This window comes from Coloeus monedula, assembly GCF_965178545.1.
Source record: "Coloeus monedula genome assembly, chromosome: 1".
Taxonomy (NCBI): domain Eukaryota; kingdom Metazoa; phylum Chordata; class Aves; order Passeriformes; family Corvidae; genus Coloeus; species Coloeus monedula.
In genome coordinates, this window is record NC_138781.1 from 60,467,917 (window position 1) to 60,485,571 (window position 17,655).

Below are 17,655 nucleotides of genomic sequence, written 5' to 3' on the forward strand. Positions count from 1 at the left end.
CAAAAACCCCCGGCATCGCCGCGGCCCCCGCCTACTACCACCACACCACACCGCACCGCACCGCCCTCACAGCCCTGCGTGACCGAGCCCTGGATCCGGCGAGGGCCAGCACTCCCTGCCGCGCCGCGCGTTATTCATGGCGCGGGGCGGGCTGGCGACCGCGGCACTATATAGGGCGGACGGACAGCACGGGAGACAGCTGGGTGTGGACTGGCGGAGAGTGGAGCAGGGGAGAGCGGCTGGCAGGCGGCACGGGGAATAAAACGAAGGAAACCTCGCTTTTTCTTTCACCCCATCTCTATTTTTCCCTTCTCGGTACTTTCTCCTTCTTTTCTGAAACGTTTTTGGACTAAGTTTTCTTCAGACCGTCTGGGCTTGGCTTTTTTTTTAACTTTTGCAAAGAGTTGGTTTTTTGTTTTTTTTTTTCCTGAGTGTTGTGTGGCAAAAAAAGAAAAAAGTTACTGTCGAGCCAAATAATTCAGGCGCTCTGCAGGGAGGAGAGGGGAGAAGAGAAGGAAAAAGGTTGCCTTTGTTGCTAGCGGGCTTTTGCTGCCTTGATGTGACTGCGGGCAAGCGACTGCAGAAGGCCGGAGCGCGAGTGCCGGCAGCGCGGCTTCCCGCCTCCTCGCGCCGCAGGCTTGCGAACAGCGGGCAGCTCCGCTCCCCGCAGCCCCCTCGGAGGCGGCTCGGGCTGCGCCGCTCCGCTCGACACCCTCCGCCCGCGGCGGCGTGTGAGCGCCCGCGCGGAGCTCTGCCCGTCCTGCGCCCGGCCGGGGTGCGCGGGGGCGGCTCCCGGCGGCCCCCTCCGCCGTTGCTATGGTGCCGCGGCCCGGCGTGCTGTGGGCAGTGGCGGCGGCGACACTGGCGCTGCTGGTCCGGCGGGCGGCGGCGGTGCTGGCGGGGCCGGTGGTCCGCTGCGAGCCTTGCGACTCGCGGGCGCTGCAGCAGTGCAAGCCCCTGCAGCCCGACTGCGCCGAACGGGTGCGGGAGCCGGGCTGCGGCTGCTGCCTCACCTGCGCCCTGCGCCTGGGGCAGCCCTGCGGCATCTACACGGAGCGCTGCGGCGCGGGGCTCAGTTGCCAGCCGCGGCGGCAAGAGGCGCGGCCGCTGCAGGCGCTGCTCGAGGGCCGCGGGCTCTGCACCAACGCTACGGCGGGCGGCAAACTGCGGGCCTTCCTGCTGCCGGGACCGCATGCTGCAGGTAAGGGGCTGCGGCCGGGGTGGGAGGCGAAGGGGTGGCTTTCCTGCTCGCCGCTCTCCCTCTTCGCTGCTTTCTTGTTGGTTTTTTTTTGTTTGTTTGTTTTTGTGGGTTTTTTGTTTGGTTGGTTGGTTGGTTTTTGTGTCGCTTTCTTTTGTTTTAAGTTACAAAGGGAGCAGCACGAGCGGGGGGACGTGGGCTTGCTCGCGGCAGAGCTCTGTCTCCGGAAACGGCCCTCGATCGCTGTCCGCCTGTTGCCGGCCCGTGGGCGGGGGGCTCTGCTGGCAGCCACGTAGCCGAGCCTGGGATCGTTTTGAAAGAGGTGTGCTTTGGCCTAAGGAAAGGACAATTTACCTCTTCCACCTTATTTATGTATATACTGATTTTCTTCAACCCGTGCTCCTCGCAAAAGAGGCAGAGTTTAAAAAAAAAAGGGACTGGGGGAGGGATTTCATGTGACTTCTGCGGGTGCATGGGACTGCTAGACTACAGAGCGTGGATGGAGAGAGAGAGAGGGTGAAATCTTCGCCGTTTGTCCCCGGTGTGCCTGGAAAGAGAGTGAGCAAAAAACTTGAGACAGTGGGCTCTAACTCCTGCATAGCAGCGTGGGTAAGTCAGGGAAGTCTAAACACAGAGAGGAAAAGAAAGAAAAGACCAAAAAAAGAAAACAAAAAACCCCACCAAACAAATAAACCCCCAAACAAGCAAAACACCATTTAAATTTAAATATCCCTTTGGCCTGGAAAGGTGGTTGTTCAGAACAAAGCGTTGCACAACAGTGTTTAAGAGGACGTTGTTTTTTTGTCTGCACTGCAAGTAAATCTTCGGTCAAACGAAGATTTCCTGTGCCTCTTGCATGTCTTGTAAGTGAGATGTTCACAGAACGGGTTTTGTTTGAAAAGGAAGAGATGGTTGGAAAAAGTTCTGTTAGGATGCACATTTTGAAACTTAGGGAAAGTTGGGATTCAGATCGAGAGAGCACAGTCCCTCTATGCAAGCATTTAATTAAACTGTTTGCTAACCAACAGCAAGTATGTTAACATTTATTTAATAGAAAAGCGTGTCGAAAGGCTTTCCACTATTTGCATTTTTAAAAAGCCATAAGATTTTCTGCTAGATTGTGGTAGCTCTGAGTAGCCATTCCTCAGCTGAGAAAGTGGCACCAGTGCCTCAGTTAACTGCCTGTTAGAAGAATAGGAGATGCCTTATAATAATTATTTATGTGCTGCTTCCAAGCTGTGACAATTTGAATGAGAGTTTGAGGTTTACTGAAGTTTTTAATCTCTTTGGAACATTGAGCAGCTTCCTTTATTACATGAGCCTGGTTCATCGTATTCATCCTTGGAGTAACACTGGAAATGAGGCATCTCCTCAGTACTTAGGCGTTGGTGGTATTTAATCTAGGGGTAGTGCTTTCAACAGTGACTGTTAGAGAGGAGAAAGGGAAAGACAGAGTTGTACTTAGCTGAAAATCTTTCCATTTTCATCTGAATTCTTATTTCTGCATTCTTGGCTGAGAAAGGACTCTAATTTTGAAATCAGTAGGAACTTTTGATACCTTAAAAAATGCATAGTGGGACCCTTACAGTTCACATTCAAGGAGTGAAGGTTGCAAACCTGGTGTGCAAGAAAGGAGTACCCAGAACCTATATGACACATAGTGCCTACCTTCTCATGAGGACCACTTCACTTCTAGCTCTAAAGCCAACAGTCACTGGTATACACCCTCTCCGGGCAGGATCACATCAGCTCCTTTACACACAGCTACGTCCTGCATCATGTGCTATGCTGTTGGTCATTCCTGGTTCACAGAAATTGCTAGAAGCTGATATAGGGTAGAGTATGTTACAGTAGCATTGTAACAGAAACTGTAGTAGGCCACTGACTTTACAGTTGTTTTATTGGGCACAAAAGTGTTAAATAGTAGTGTGCATTTGCAACTTGTTTAATCTCTTTAAAAAAGAGAGAATGGGTAACTCTCATGGCAGTTCTGTTTCTCTTATGAGGATGTAAAGCTAGTGTGGCACCAAGTTTTGTGAAATTGAGTTAGTCAAATATGCTTTACAGTTTAAAATGTGGCAATATGACCATTTTAATCTGAAGTGTAAGAAGTGCTATTGAACTATGATGGCCTATCTAAACTGAAATGACCAGACATCGTCATGGATACTCAATGCACGTTGAGAATATTTTCTACTTATTTTTTGGTAGAAGAGAAAAACTAATGAACTGGACTGATTGCAGAAAACCTAGATTCAGGTTTTTAACATTATAGTGACTCATTTCTTGTGAATTTCATTGAGAGTGGGGGGGAAAAAATACTACTGTTTCAAAACAGGACATTAAACTACCAGAAATATGTTTAAATACCACTGAGAATCTGAGTTAAACCCACAAAAGCCAGGAAATTTGGACTTAGGACTTAAACTGCCTTAATCCATTTGCACTGTGATTTGGATTTTCCTGGTCAATTAAGTCCATTGCCAGCCGTGGCTGCACTAAAACCACCAGTACCAAAAAGTTAACGTAGAACCCTCTTCCTCTTATGTTCCTTTCCCCATTCCTGTGTATTGGCAGTGCCACTGTACATCCTGTGTTGAAATATTTCGCATCAATGAACTATGTGAACATGGACTTCTAGCACTGAATTTCTCAGCTTTTGTGATTTTTTTTTTTTTTTTTTTTAATGAGTCATCAAGTATAATTTTAGCACTGGATGTTGTCATTGTGCACTCCCAGTAGGATTTCCTTACAAAAAAAAAAAAAGAAAAAAGAAGGTGGTCAGCAGCTAAGACAACAACTAGTGGGGCTTAGCTGTTACTTAGCTGTTAGGAATACCTTAACTGGAAAAATTCCCTGGAGGAAATGCATGTAGTTACAGTTGCACTGCAGGAGTCTCCTAACAGAGAGAAATGCAGCATAGACAAATACCTTAGAAGGTACAGGAACACTGAACTTATGGAGTATGTTAGAAAAATCTACTTCTCCTGGCTTTTTTTGGATGGTAGTTTAAAGAGAAAATATTTTTGAAGATCAAGCTGAAAACAGTGTTTGTCCTTGGAACCATTACAGAATGAATGGCGTTTTTTGACCATTAAAATGTGTTTTGTACACCAATAAACGTTTTTCATTTTAATAGCAGAGAAATGAAAGCGTGCAGTTCTTTTTCTTTCCTGTTCTGTGTGTTGAATAAAGTTAAGGAAAAAAAAAAAAAAGAAATGGCTAATTAGAACCAGGAAACTCAGCGGGCTAGAGTTGATAGTATTAATGTCCCTTTAAAAAAAAAAAAAAAAAAATTTACGAAATTACGGCCCTGGGACAGGCAGAGCCACACCGCAGCCCCTAAGTGCCCACAGCCGGCCGCGTTTATCAGGGGTTGATGAAGTCAGCAGTGGCGGAGGGCAGGGATCCGCGCCCCGGCGCCGGTGGGGCTGCGGCGGGCTCCGCTCCTGCGGTGCAGGCCTGCCCCCTGCCGCCGGCGGGCGGCACAGCAGCGGGCAGCCAGGGGCGAGTGGCCGGCGCGGCCGTGCTTCCCGGGGCAGTGGCCGTGGCTGGTTTCCACCTCCTGGGTACAGCCTGCACAGGCGGTGCAGCTGTGCACTTTGCGAGGCCGTGCTGAGCGTAGGAATGCTTCAAAACATCGCTTGGCAACAAAGGTGCTGACGTTCATCTTTTTGTATATTGCTATTCTGTAAAAAGGAAAATTAAACACATACACTAATCTAGTGGCTTGTTGATTGAGGGGCGACTTCATTGTGTTCTACAGCTTCCTTATAAGAGGAAGCAGAAGGGCAGGAGCTAATCTCTTCTTGCTTGTGACCAGTGATAGGATCTGAGGGAATGGCATGAAGCTGCATCAGGGGAGGTAGAAGTTAGATATTGAGAAAAGGTTCTTCACTCCGAGGGTGGGTGGGCTCCCCAGGGAAGTGGTTGCAGCAGCAAGACTGACAGCACTGAAGAAGTGTTTGGACAATACTGTCAGTCACATGGTTTGATTCTTGGTGCTGTCCTGTGCAGGTCCAGGAGTTGGACTTGATGAGCCTTGTGGGTTTCTTCCAGCTCAGGATATTCTATGATTCTACGTTTCTATGCCCTTGCAGACACTTGTTACTGGCAGCCAAGTAACATTGTTTCTTCTGCATTTTTTCTTTTTGAAGGCAATTTCAGTGATTCAGAAGAAGACAGGAGTACCAGCAGCATAGAAAATCAGGCCATTGCAAATTCTCACAGGGTGCCAGATTCCAAATTGCAACCACCACACATCAAAATAGATATAATCAGGAAAGTGCAAGCCAAAGATACACAACGCTATAAAGTGGAATATGATTCGCAGAGTACAGATACATTGAATTTCTCTTCTGAATCCAAACAAGAGACTGAATATGTAAGTATTTTTGTAAATAGGCAGGCATTTGCCAGCATGTGAATGTGTGTGTGTGTGTGTATATATATATATACATATATATGCTTGTTGTGCATATGACAAGATAAATAATTATACCAAGTAGCTAAAGAGTGGTAATTGTTGCAGCCTTTTAGGACATTCTGGCAGTTTAACTGGTAGATTTATTGATTCTGCAAATGCATACACAATCAGCAGACCAAGAAGATTGTGTTCAGGAAACACATAGGACTAACATAATGATGATTACATCAATACCAGCATGACTTTCACTGAAGTTTCTTAGAGGTCAAAAATTCTTGTGTCCCCCTGTAATTGTCACACTCTTGTGTGAGTGGACTTGGGACAGGTTTAATAGTGTCATCATTAAACTTGGTTGCAAACAGTGTAATTGAGTTGCAATAATGGAAAAAAGATGTTTCACATTGTGTGTAGTGGCACTGTGTTCATATACTTCCTGGTGCAAATCAAGGGAGATGAATTTAGGCTGAGCTGAGAATTAGGATCTTGACTAGTCAGTCACTGTATGACATGCTGAGCACCGCCTGCACTTGCAGTTGCTGTTTGGTGCTACTGCCTAAGAGCAAAGTCTCATGGTCACATGAGCTGCCGTTGCTTCCTAGTGACTGCGCCCAGTGAATTTGCAGGGCAGTCAGAGTGTGGTGAATCTGATGGCAAGAATAATTCTCTTCCTGGACATCCAGCTGATAACCTGTGCCTGAGGCCAGATTGCCTGAAAAATGCATCTGTATATACTTTGGCGTTTCACCAAAACAGGCATGGTAAAAGCAGATATGGATTCTCATCTTCAAAAGAAGGTTTTGAAACTTGTATGAGGTGAAAACCTCTGCCTGAAGAGAGCATGCCTTCCAAGAGAAACTTCATTTTTAGTTTGTCACTGATGTCCAGCCATCTGGTAATATCACCTCAGTATCTGCCTTCCAGTGTGTCCTCCTCCCAAAAATGTGAAGTTAAAGTGCTAACACTAAAAGAATGAAGGTTGGTCACTCTGAGGAAATAGATTCTTAATTAGGATGAGTAGTGATAGTTGGGTCCATGATCAAATGTATACCAGTTTACCAAGGCTGCTGGTATCTTTAAAAACCTGAAATAAGTCCATCAGGGACTGGTGCCTTTGTCAGCAAATGCTCTTCTAGCTGTGTCTGCATGTTAGCTTTTGATACTGGCCTGGCTGACTTTGGAAGCTTGCTTCAAAATAAAAATTTTAAAAAAGCTGTTGATCTTTGTGTAGGCCTAATTTGGGACCAAATCTCTGAATGTCTGTCACTTCCATTCAGTGTGTTTGAGCAGTAAGAGGAGCCATTTAAAGCCTGTGTTTAGAGCTTGTGAGGTCAATACAGAAAGAAAACTTGAAGGCAACAAGGAAGGTCTTTACTGACCAAAAAACTCCGTTTTAATCTCCAGTATGGAGACTGTATGCTTTCAGACACTCAAATAAAAGGTACCTTACATGAGAAAACTATTAATATTACCACTTGAAAGTATACATGTCATTACTTCACTAATTAGAACCAGCACCAAATGAGTCTTTGTGTCAATTTAGCAACTTAAACATTTTTAAACCATGAAACCATGCAAAGAAATTTTCTTATGGCTTTGCTAAAGAAGTGGGCTGGTGGACCAAGTCAGTGATCTACCCAGACAGGAGTGTAGCTAAGCACAGAGTTTGTAGGCTGTGACTCTTGAATCCTGATCCCCCTTCTTGGCCTCTGGCAAAATGTGAACTCCTCTGCTGTTGATTTTCTGACTGCAAAGTGGGGCTCATAATGCTTTACTCCCTACCCCGAAGGGCTGCTGTGAGATATAATTAGTTGGTGTTTGAGACATGCTCTTGTAAGTGCTTCTGGAAGCTGTTTTTGGCTCATTGTCCTAGAGCTAATCCTCACTACATTGTTGTCAGCCTTTTGCAGATGAAGAAACTGAGGAAAAAAGTGACATATTTATCTAATGAGACTATTGTGTGATACTGATGCTGTATGACTGCATCTATTTGATTCAATTGAAATTGGGAATTGTTGTCCAAAGTTGAGGAATTTTATATATGCATTATGCCAAACCACTTGTTTTCAATTGAATAAATTTCATTTAATCTTTCAAATCCAGCAGAATCACAAAAACCAAATGTCACTGGGGAAGGCCTATCTAGTAGTGTATTTCCAGTGGCCTACTTTCTTCTTTTCCCACTTGGTGCAAGGCCGGCTTTTCCAAACTTAAGTTATGTTATATGTGACAGATTTACATACTGGTTAAGCCTTCCCAAAGGTATATGTGACTGTGATTTCAACTGGAAATGCCAGTATGTGCCTCAGCATAGCATAGGGCCGTCAAGGTTTAGAAATCAGTTTATGTTGAATAGATCAGAAAATCAGATTTTGTTTTGCGAATGGTCTGCCCTTTGACATGTTCAGCCATCTCTTAGTTTTAATGGATTTGTTTGTGTTTGTGCTTTTTTGCCCTTTAAAGATTTACTAACTCTTGAGTGAAAGATGGAATTTTGGAGTGAAGTTTCACCTGTGTTTCCTAAAACATGCTTGTTAACAGGGTCCATGTCGTAGAGAAATGGAAGACACTTTAAACCACCTAAAGATCCTGAATGTCTTGAGTCCCAGAGGCTTTCATATTCCAAATTGTGACAAGAAGGGATTCTACAAGAAAAAGCAAGTAAGTACAGAGTTTTGGTCATTTCAATGAATGCATTTCACCTTTTCTGCATCTTTGTTGAAGGATCTTCCCAGCAAGGTGCATTATATATCATTTTGCAGAGGAACTAGTTTATTTCCAGTTTTAGAACCTGATCCGATAGTGCTGAAGCTCGTCAAATGGGGATAGTATTTTTATTTTCTGTTGATCATGACAACAGATTCATTTGAGAAACTTCATACCTAGTCACACAGGGGTTGACTGGTGTCCTAGATACTAATGCCCTTTGGTTTAAAAAAAGCAGTGCCTCTACAATAACCCACAGAGCTAAAGTTGCAGTCACCATATGACTGCAATAGATCAATGCTTTGAATTGTAAATAGCTGCTTGAGAGTTCCTAGAAGAACTATACCGGATCATATTACAAAAAGCAACTTGAGAAAGGTATGTATCTGTCCTTTATGTGCTACACAGATCGCTTCCAAAATCCAAGTCATGTTATCGTGAAAGTGATACTTTCAGTAGTTACTCTGCAGCAAGGATGGCTTCTCAGCCCTTTCTGGTTCTGGGGTTGTGACCTTTCTTGACAAATGCCAACCAAAACTGCAGGTATTTATGCTTTAGTTGTGTTGGATTGAGCTACAGCCGCATTCTCCATTCAATGCTGCCGCTGAAGCTCGTTCACAACTTGGGGAAGTGCAAGTTGTGCCAGGTTCTTTGTTTAGTGCACACATCCCATCTAATTTCAGTGTTTAGTTAGTGGCCTGCCTACAAATATATATTTCTTGGTATAATTCAAAAATTTCCTGAATTCAAAGGTTTCTTTAAGACTTTTCTCAAGGACAGATTTTGTTTGTGGACCATCATGTCTTTCCCTTTGGGTTTACACGAATCAGCCTCTCTATTTCTGGTAACTGAAGGAGTGGTTAACTCTCTCTTGCTAGCTAATGCAGTTCATTGGTTGGAAGTGAGAGGCCAACCTCTGACCAGGCAACCTTATTTTAGGAATGGTGTCTCTATTTTTTGGCTTCCAGCTTTCTTAGAAACAGTCTTTCCCTTTCTAGTATTCCCTTGAGCTCTGCAATAAGCTGTCAGTGTCAGGTGAGGCATTTGTAACAGGGGTGAGATTTCCAGCCTTCCTTTTTGCCATCAGTCCAACACTGACAGTGCTGTTTGACCTTTGGTATGTGCTGCTGAGCTTATCTATGCTTCCCAGCTTTTCCTGAGCAGGTGGTGGCAACTCCCAAGCAGGGGAAGTTTCTTTTTGTTGCCTGGAGCTTTGAGAAGCCAGTGTCAGCCATGTTGTGCTGTGTAAACTAGCAAAGAGCAATGCTCACATCTCAGTCTGCTTGTTTTCAGAAAATGCATTGGACTGCTATGCAGAGTGAGGCTAGGACTGTTTTGTGCCTGTGCCATAAAAGTATTTTCTTAGCTGCTCTATAACAGCACATCAAGGCACTCAAGTATGCCGTAGTCCTTTTCCTTCTCTATGTATTATAGAAGACTGCAGATTGGTATTTACTTTGTTGAGTAGATCTTCCTTTCATCTCTCTTCAGACTCTGAGGTTTTTGCATTGTCTGCAAAAATGTGGTGGTTTGCAAGTAATCTCTGGCATTGTGTGTAGTAAATCAGATCTGCAGTAAGCACGTATTAAAGCAGCTTGCAATATTAAAGCATTGAAAGGAGGTCTGTACTTTAAAGTGCAGTCATAGTTCTATCACCAAGGCAAAAAAAAAAAAAAAAAAAATACAAAGGCAAAAAAGTAGGAAAGACAGATAATAATCTTACCTAGCCTTTGTTCCTAGAAGCTGATTTACAAGAATAAGGTGTTGGTACAAAACAAATATGCACTTTTGTCCTCTGTGTATTGTCTGTGCTGCCTGGAGACTTTAAAAACTTCTTTAGGAAAGGTTCCTGCCCTATGTGCAATAGCCCATCTGGTCAGCATACATAGAAAATGAAGGGACACTTTCATACCTAGCCAGCCTTCTCAAGCACTGTGCCCATTTACACAGGTCCAGTAGCTTCTATGGTAGTGTGAGATGACTAAGGGTCTTGCAGGCAATGCCCACAAATGGAGCCCACATGACTAAACATTCTACATGAAATTCACTTGGGTTGCTGATTCTGTAGATGAACCTTGATCAACCCTGGGAACAAGACCTCAGAGATGGGATTTACAGAGGCAGCTTGCTTCTCTCACCAACAAAATACAAACCAAAAATGATAGTTGCCCTCATAGAATTAACTCCTAGGAAAAAGACATCAGTTTGAGAAGTGAGTGAGTCCTGTCCAGATCAAATTAACTGTCAGCAAGGAATTGTGACAATTGTGTTTTTTTTGGTTTTCTTTTTGAAGAATCAACATATAGGTCTGGTATTTTAGATACTGTGATGATATGGGTGTCTAATCTCATTAACAGAATGCTATGCTGTTTAATTAAGTCCCTTCAGGCCATTATCAGCCATGTTCAATCTGTAATTAAATTATATTCTATTGTCACAAAATTCAGAGTAATAGGCTGTGAATTAGACAGTAAATCCAAAAAATGAATGCAAGCTAGACATCTTGAATTCTGGAAACAGTTGCCAAAACCACTGTCTAGGATGAGACTGTATTAGGTTTGGGATGGTAAGAATCTGATAAATTATGATCACCCTGGCACCATTAAAACTCATTGAGGAGGCACTCATATTCTGCCTTCCTGGTCATCTGCTTTTCCAGTCCAGTTGAAAGCACTTATTTTTCATGACATTTGTGGATACCTAGAAACTGACTTCTCAGGAACAACCATGGAGAAAAATTTGCCTATGTGGAGCACTTCTAAGAACATAAATTTATCTGTTAGGCTATAACATGAAAAATGTTTCACACCTTGTGTTTATATATAAACTTTAAAATCAGACCTATTAAAATTTATAATTCTTTGTCTTAATAAATCACACACGTAAGGTTGTACTATTCAACTGTGATATATAAGCATATTTATGCATAATTAGTTGATACAGGCACATTCCTACCTCAAACATGGGAAAAAACGTTTTGATGAAATTAGAATTATTATATGGGGCAATTACTAGAATTGCCCCTTGTTTGTATACTGAAGCCAGATACTCACCTAAATGTGAGCTGGCATCATTCCACTGAAAACATAGCTGCACTTGCCAGGAGCCAAAATGGCCTGAGGTATATGTTGTCTGCAGTCTGTTCCTGAACACCATGTTTGTAGCTCCATGGAGCCCTCTGGACTGACCAGGAATTCAGTGGGATACCATATGCTTTGCTGTGCCCCACAAATGGCTCTGCAGCATTTCTTTGTGGAAGGGAGAGGGGCAGGTGGCATGGAAGCTGGCAGCTGGTGTTTCTATCAGAAGTTATTACTGTTTCCACTGCTTGAGCAGTTTTCCAACTTTTTTAACTTTTGAAGTCATACAGAATAGCTGGGCAGAACCTAGAAATGTACGTGGAATACAAAATTCATAAGAGCAGATATTTAGATATATATGGTTTTCCATGTGACCTGTCTACCACTTCTATAGGGAATGCATGCTGGCTGTTTCAGGATAAAAGCATTGCTTTTCAATCAGAAGTGCTTTGTGATTGGCAGTATGGCTGAGTGGGTGAAAAAAATCACAGTTTGGAAAAGATAAGTTTTTTTCTCATAGAGTGTCATTTTTCAGCTGTAGAATGATCTAAGGATGTTGCTTTTAAAATGGATTGTCCAGAAGAAGTAAAAAAATATATACTACTGGTAGAAAAGGTGTTTCTGCAGATTAACTTCATGTGAAAATTGGTTATGCAACTGTTAAAAGCAACCAAACCCTCCAACAACATGAGAACTTTAATTGATCATTTGTTTGCAGAGTGATGCAAGCCTATGAATCAGTGAGAGTTGTGTAACATACTTCATATAGTACTTCTAAAAGGGGAGGCTATGTTACTATTAATAGCAGAAATGTAGTTTCATTGCCTGAGCACCAGGCTGGCAGCCAGAAACCCTATGCTCTTTGGGCTCCATCTGTGCCTACTTTGTTGGGAAAAACAACTCTAGAAGTGCTGCCTCAGTTTCCTTTTTTGTAAAATTAAATTGTGCAAAGGCTGTTGTTTATTAATTCCTCTGTTTTGAGCATGAAGAATTTAAGTCATTAAATGTTTATAATACCTAAGCTGGAGTCCAGTCCATTCACCACCAAAATTGATGAAAAATTTCCCTTGATATCAGTGGACATTGAGCTGTCATCCATGGAAATCCTGGAGAATACATGCAAATTCTAGTCAGGCTTTTGAGACAATAAATATAAGTTGTAGGACTTATGTTTAAAGATTTAGTAAAGATAAAAACTGAAGCGTGGGTAATCATTTAGTTTAGTGAATTATTAATGTAGCTGTTCTCTCAGTAGGTTTGAACTTCTTCACCCTCTTCTAAAAGTAAGGGGTTATGTACATTAAGCTGGATCTTGTCATCCTGCTGCTGTCCATTTTCATAAGGCTAATGCAGAAGGACTGCAGATTTGTAGAAGAGAAAACATTGCATTATTTCTGCATTGGGCTGTTTATTCAATAATGTATCAGAAGGGTGGATTATTTTGCAGTTATGCTGAGTAACATTACTTAATTTTTGTAAAATAAAATAAACAAGATGAAGACTTGTTTGAAAAATTTGTATCTAATGTGTGACCTGTCCTGGGGTGACGTTATGAAGCCGCTTTATTCCTTAACCATCCACTCAATGCCCAAGGGCACTGTGCCTTTAAGATGGACCTGGGGACGGGCCCAGAGCCACGGACCAAGGGGCCAGTTGAACGGTTCGGCCCAAGGGCTCGGGAGGGAGTGCGCCGGGAACGCTGTGCTGCTTTTTGGTTTCCTTTGTGTTCGAGCTAGCTGGGGAAACGTTCTGTTGGGGTTTTTTTCTTGTTCTTTTTTCCCTTTCCTTCCGCTTGCCGCACTGCCTCCCTTCCCTCCTCGCCAGTCCGGGGAGCCTGCGGGTGGCCCCAGCGGGCCCATGGGGTAGCCCCGGCTGGTCCGAGCCCGTGTGTCTGTTCCCTCTCTGAGGGTTTTTTAATCCTGTTCTACCCTGTTTTGTTTGTGTGTTAATAATCAGTTTGGTTTCTTTTTCCCACTTTTACTTCTTGTGACCTGTTTGTCTCATTGATGGAGGAAAAGGGGAGGCCTTTTTTCCTTCGGAGGAGACATTTATTCTGGAGTGTTTCCTCCTGAAGTTTTGTCTCAAAAACAAAATATGGTGGGATTATTTTGCAGTTTTGCTGAATAACATTATTAATTTACTGTAAAATAAAATAAACAAGATGAAGACTTGTTTGAAAAATTTGTATCTAATGTGTGACCTGCTTCCATCTCTCTTTCACAAGGTCTTAGTGAAGACTGTCTACCCTACTCCATGCTGCCACAAATTAGTTGGCTCCTGGGCCAGTGTGCTGGTGCAGGCTGTCCCAGAGTGGTCTGTATTCCCAGTTCTGTCCAAAATAGCACCTGAGATACTAAACTAGACATGGAAAGGATGAGTCACATTGAGCAGCATGTGGAGCCCAACACTTGCTTCATGTTTTCTTGTATACCTGCGCATGGAAAAGATACTTACATGAACCACTGCCGCAGCCTCCTGAGACATCGGGCCATGCCTATGAGACTCTGGAGAACAAGAAGTTGAGGGGTAGTGGAGAAGTTTACCTGATTGTACCAGCCTGAACCTCTGAAAAACTTGAATTACTCTGAATGTGATCTCAGAGGCAGCACTTGCTCTGCTTGAATGATAGACTTGACAGTGTTGAGGGCCATAAGTAGCACCTGTCTAGCAAATCTTCCTTCGTATTGGTAATGCAACCGGTGAAATCTCAGGAAACTGGGTATACTTGTGTCACTGCCTCTTTTGTCAATATGTCCCAAGTAAACAGCCACCTTTGTTTGCATTTGAAGAAAATCCTGTGTCAGCAAATCTCAAAATATGAGCTGATTGGGAGGCTGTGTCTTGACAGTAAGGCTGACCATTGCAAACCTAGTGAGATTCTGGAGATGTCTTTTGAGTGGGTAAAAACCTTGAGAGGTCACAGAAGTTCATGGTATGCAACTGTGTGCAGTTGCATACTGAATGCAGCCTGCAGCATGTTACCTCCTTTAGTCTACTTTTTGCTGTTCTTGGTTCCTTGGGAGGAGCCTTACTTAGTAACATATTTACTGCGTTACTGCTTCTAAAGAGGTTCAGTGTTATTGTCTGTGATAGTTTCAGGTTGGTCAGCATTGTTGACAAATTCCAGCAGTTAACTTAAAGATAACATGTTATAGACCAGTAGATACACAAACTTTTTTATAGGAAAAAACATGTAAAGTTCTAGTCCACCTCGCAGTTTTTTCAATGATAACTACACTGCAGAAGGATTATGTATCTGTTAATAAATGTCAGCTACACTGTTGAATTTCCTTCAGTAAACAGATGCAAACCAAGTGTGTTTATTGCTGCAATGGTTGTCTTTGCCAGACCTGTGCTTTAGTGTAGAACATATCTGCTAAATTTTTTTTCTAAAGATGGGTCCCAGTCACTAGCCCATACTGTTATGTTGTATTGAAAGGGGGCAGGTGTGCTGCCAAATATAATAGGGAGCACTTCATAAGCCTATTTTCTGGTAGTTCTCAGTGCAGTTTTATTATAGAGTAGTTAGACCCAGAGGGATTGATGGGGAGAGGAGGTAAGTTTTTATTGAAATACTTTGTAGGGGTAACAAATACTCTGTTAGATTCTGTCAGATATGGTCAGGATATTGAAGTGCAGCTATCAAATGAGCAGGAATCCCTGCTGTCTAACACTACAGGTGCAGAAAACGAAAATCATGCTAACTGGGTCTTTTATTCTGTTTCAGTGTCGCCCATCCAAAGGCCGAAGAAGAGGTTATTGCTGGTGCGTGGATAAATATGGACAGCCACTTCCTGGGTATGATGGGAAGGGAAAAGGAGATGTCCACTGCTATAACTTGGAAAGCAAATGAGGGCTGGGTGCCAGCTCTTCTGGCATCTGTGCATGGCCACTGGACCTCACAGAGACCTTGGAGGGGCTGGGCAAACGCTGTGGACTGCACTGTGCATGGAATAACAAGCTCTGCCTCCTGCAGCAGATGGGGAGTGGCAGCCTCTGTGGATGCTGCTGCAGCTGCACCCTGCTGCTGACACACATTGAGCTTCCTATGGGATGTGTAAGGAGCTCTGAATTCCCATGTAAACCTGCACTATTGATATCCAGAGAGACAAAAACAAAAGGCACTTCAGGGAGTCTCCACTGACTTTTTATGGTCAGAATGGCCTGTGACCAATTTGATCCCAAAAGATACTGGGTTTTTTATTTTGAAGAATTTATAGATGTTAAGCTTGTAAAAATATTAAAAACAAATCCAAACAAATCCACAATGATTTAAAGGTAAAGCTTTTTTTACAGGTCTGATGGGAAACCTGTCTTCACGGGTAAAAAGTTTTATAAAAAATCTCAAAGAACTTTTTAAAGAAATGTATTTCTAAAATAAAGACATAGCTATTTTTTCTGTAAAATATATTATGAATATTCTGCTAGTTTGTATTTAATATAATTGTTTTTTAATAAACCTTATTTAAATGTAACATGTGAATACCAAATATTACACAGTAATTCTAGTGTATACATCTGTGTGCAAAGAGAAAGTAAGGGTATGGAATGATTTACAAATATATATAAGTCTGTATGCATACACACTGACCTGTTCTAGGTAAGAGAAATGAATTTGGGACGCGAAGGAAGTGTTTCCAGAAGGGATTGAGTTTTGTTATTTGATATAACTACAAATACCAAGATAATATTTTTTTAAATTGTTTTATTGATAATTGTAATGTACCCATCACTGAATTATGCCACTGGAAAGGGTAACAGTCGCACTGAAGCTCTTGGTAAAGCTTTCTTCTGTCTGTCCTTTGCTTCAGTTCATGCAGCAGGGCTTACATTTCCTCCATTTACTGCTCACACTAATACAGAATATTCATGGACAAAAAATTGCCATTACATTACTACCCTTTGTATTTGCTTATTTATTTTGAAAAGGTGTATCTATTCTGTGTTGTCTTGATGCATTCTACTAAAGCACATACTCTGTGTGAGGAACTCCTTTTGAAAACAGTGTTGACAAGATGGGGGGATTGTGGACCCTGGGTGTTGAGACCCACATGTTTCATTTATGCTATACAAAATTGTTGCTTGTTTTGACTATGGTAGAAGTCATTTGCCTGCATCTAAGCATATAATAAGAACCATTGGGTTAAAATAGTTAAACTCACTGTCTGCCACGGTGTTATATGTCTTTTTAATTGGAAGAGAAGTGATTTGGTTTTGTTGTGGTATGTGATGCTTTCACATAAGGAGGGCTTTGGCAACTTTTTTTTTTGAGGCTGATTGTTTAATGTACTTTGTGAAAAGTTCTGTATGACAATGAAGTCTGGATAAGGAAAGGTGGCCTGTGAAATGTATAATCTCTCTGGAAAATAATGCCGTATTTTGTATATGTATTTATTTATGTATTTTATATAAATATTTTATATATTTATATAAATATATATATTCTTATATGTGTCACTATAAATATTTGATGTCACTGTAGAAAAAAGAAGCCATCAACACTGTAATTTCTTGTTGGGTTGGGAACTCCATGAAGACTAAGGACAGTAGGCTTTCAGCCAGGGGTTAATGGAGGAGAGACTGTGGTGCTGAGGAGCCTGTTCCTCTCCTACTGCCTGAATTACAACCATCCTTGTTCTTGCCAGCAATGGCAAATATCGAGAAACTGTGGCATGGAAAGATTTGGATATGCAGCTTGCCAGGATTGAGGCAGCCCATCACCATAAATCAGATGCTTAAAGCCTTACCCTGAAATGTATTAGCTGAACAGCACTATGTGTGTTCTGCACATCTTTCCAAATTTCTGTCTAATGAAATGAGTTTATATCATCATTAAAACTGAAATTTTATAATCTCACAGTAAGAAATAATTATACTTGAATTGATGCTTATTCCAGGCTAATACAGATTTCCTGACACATGGTTACAGAAAGCTTTGTGAGGTGAAGGTTTATTGCAATATTTTTATTGCTAAAGCAAATCTAACGCCTGCAAAGATTTGTTGGCAAAATATTAAATGCTGGGCTGGTTTTTTTGGTTTTTTTTAGAGTTGTAAACTAGTTATTTTCAAATAATTTCACAGAGAGAACATTATATATACACCAATATTTGGGCACATATTCATAGTTAAGAAAATAAGGTTTTGATTCATTAAAGTGAGTTATTATTTTGCCTCTTTTTTTTTATTAACAGTCTGGGGAGTGTTCTGAAAACAAAAATCAGTTTCTTTCCAAAACTGATAGATAGCT

General features: G+C 42.1%; 1 protein-coding gene across 1 annotated transcript; it reads left to right on the forward strand.

Moving 5' to 3' along the window:
• Positions 1-216: 216 nt before the first annotated feature.
• On the forward strand, positions 217-17,514 carry IGFBP3 (insulin like growth factor binding protein 3). Its single transcript, XM_082277629.1, has 4 exons — positions 217-1,201; positions 5,356-5,582; positions 8,163-8,282; positions 15,135-17,514. Exons 1-4 carry the CDS (start codon positions 817-819, stop codon positions 15,258-15,260), a joined length of 858 nt encoding a protein of 285 aa, XP_082133755.1. The 5' UTR covers positions 217-816; the 3' UTR covers positions 15,261-17,514.
• Positions 17,515-17,655: the final 141 nt, after the last annotated feature.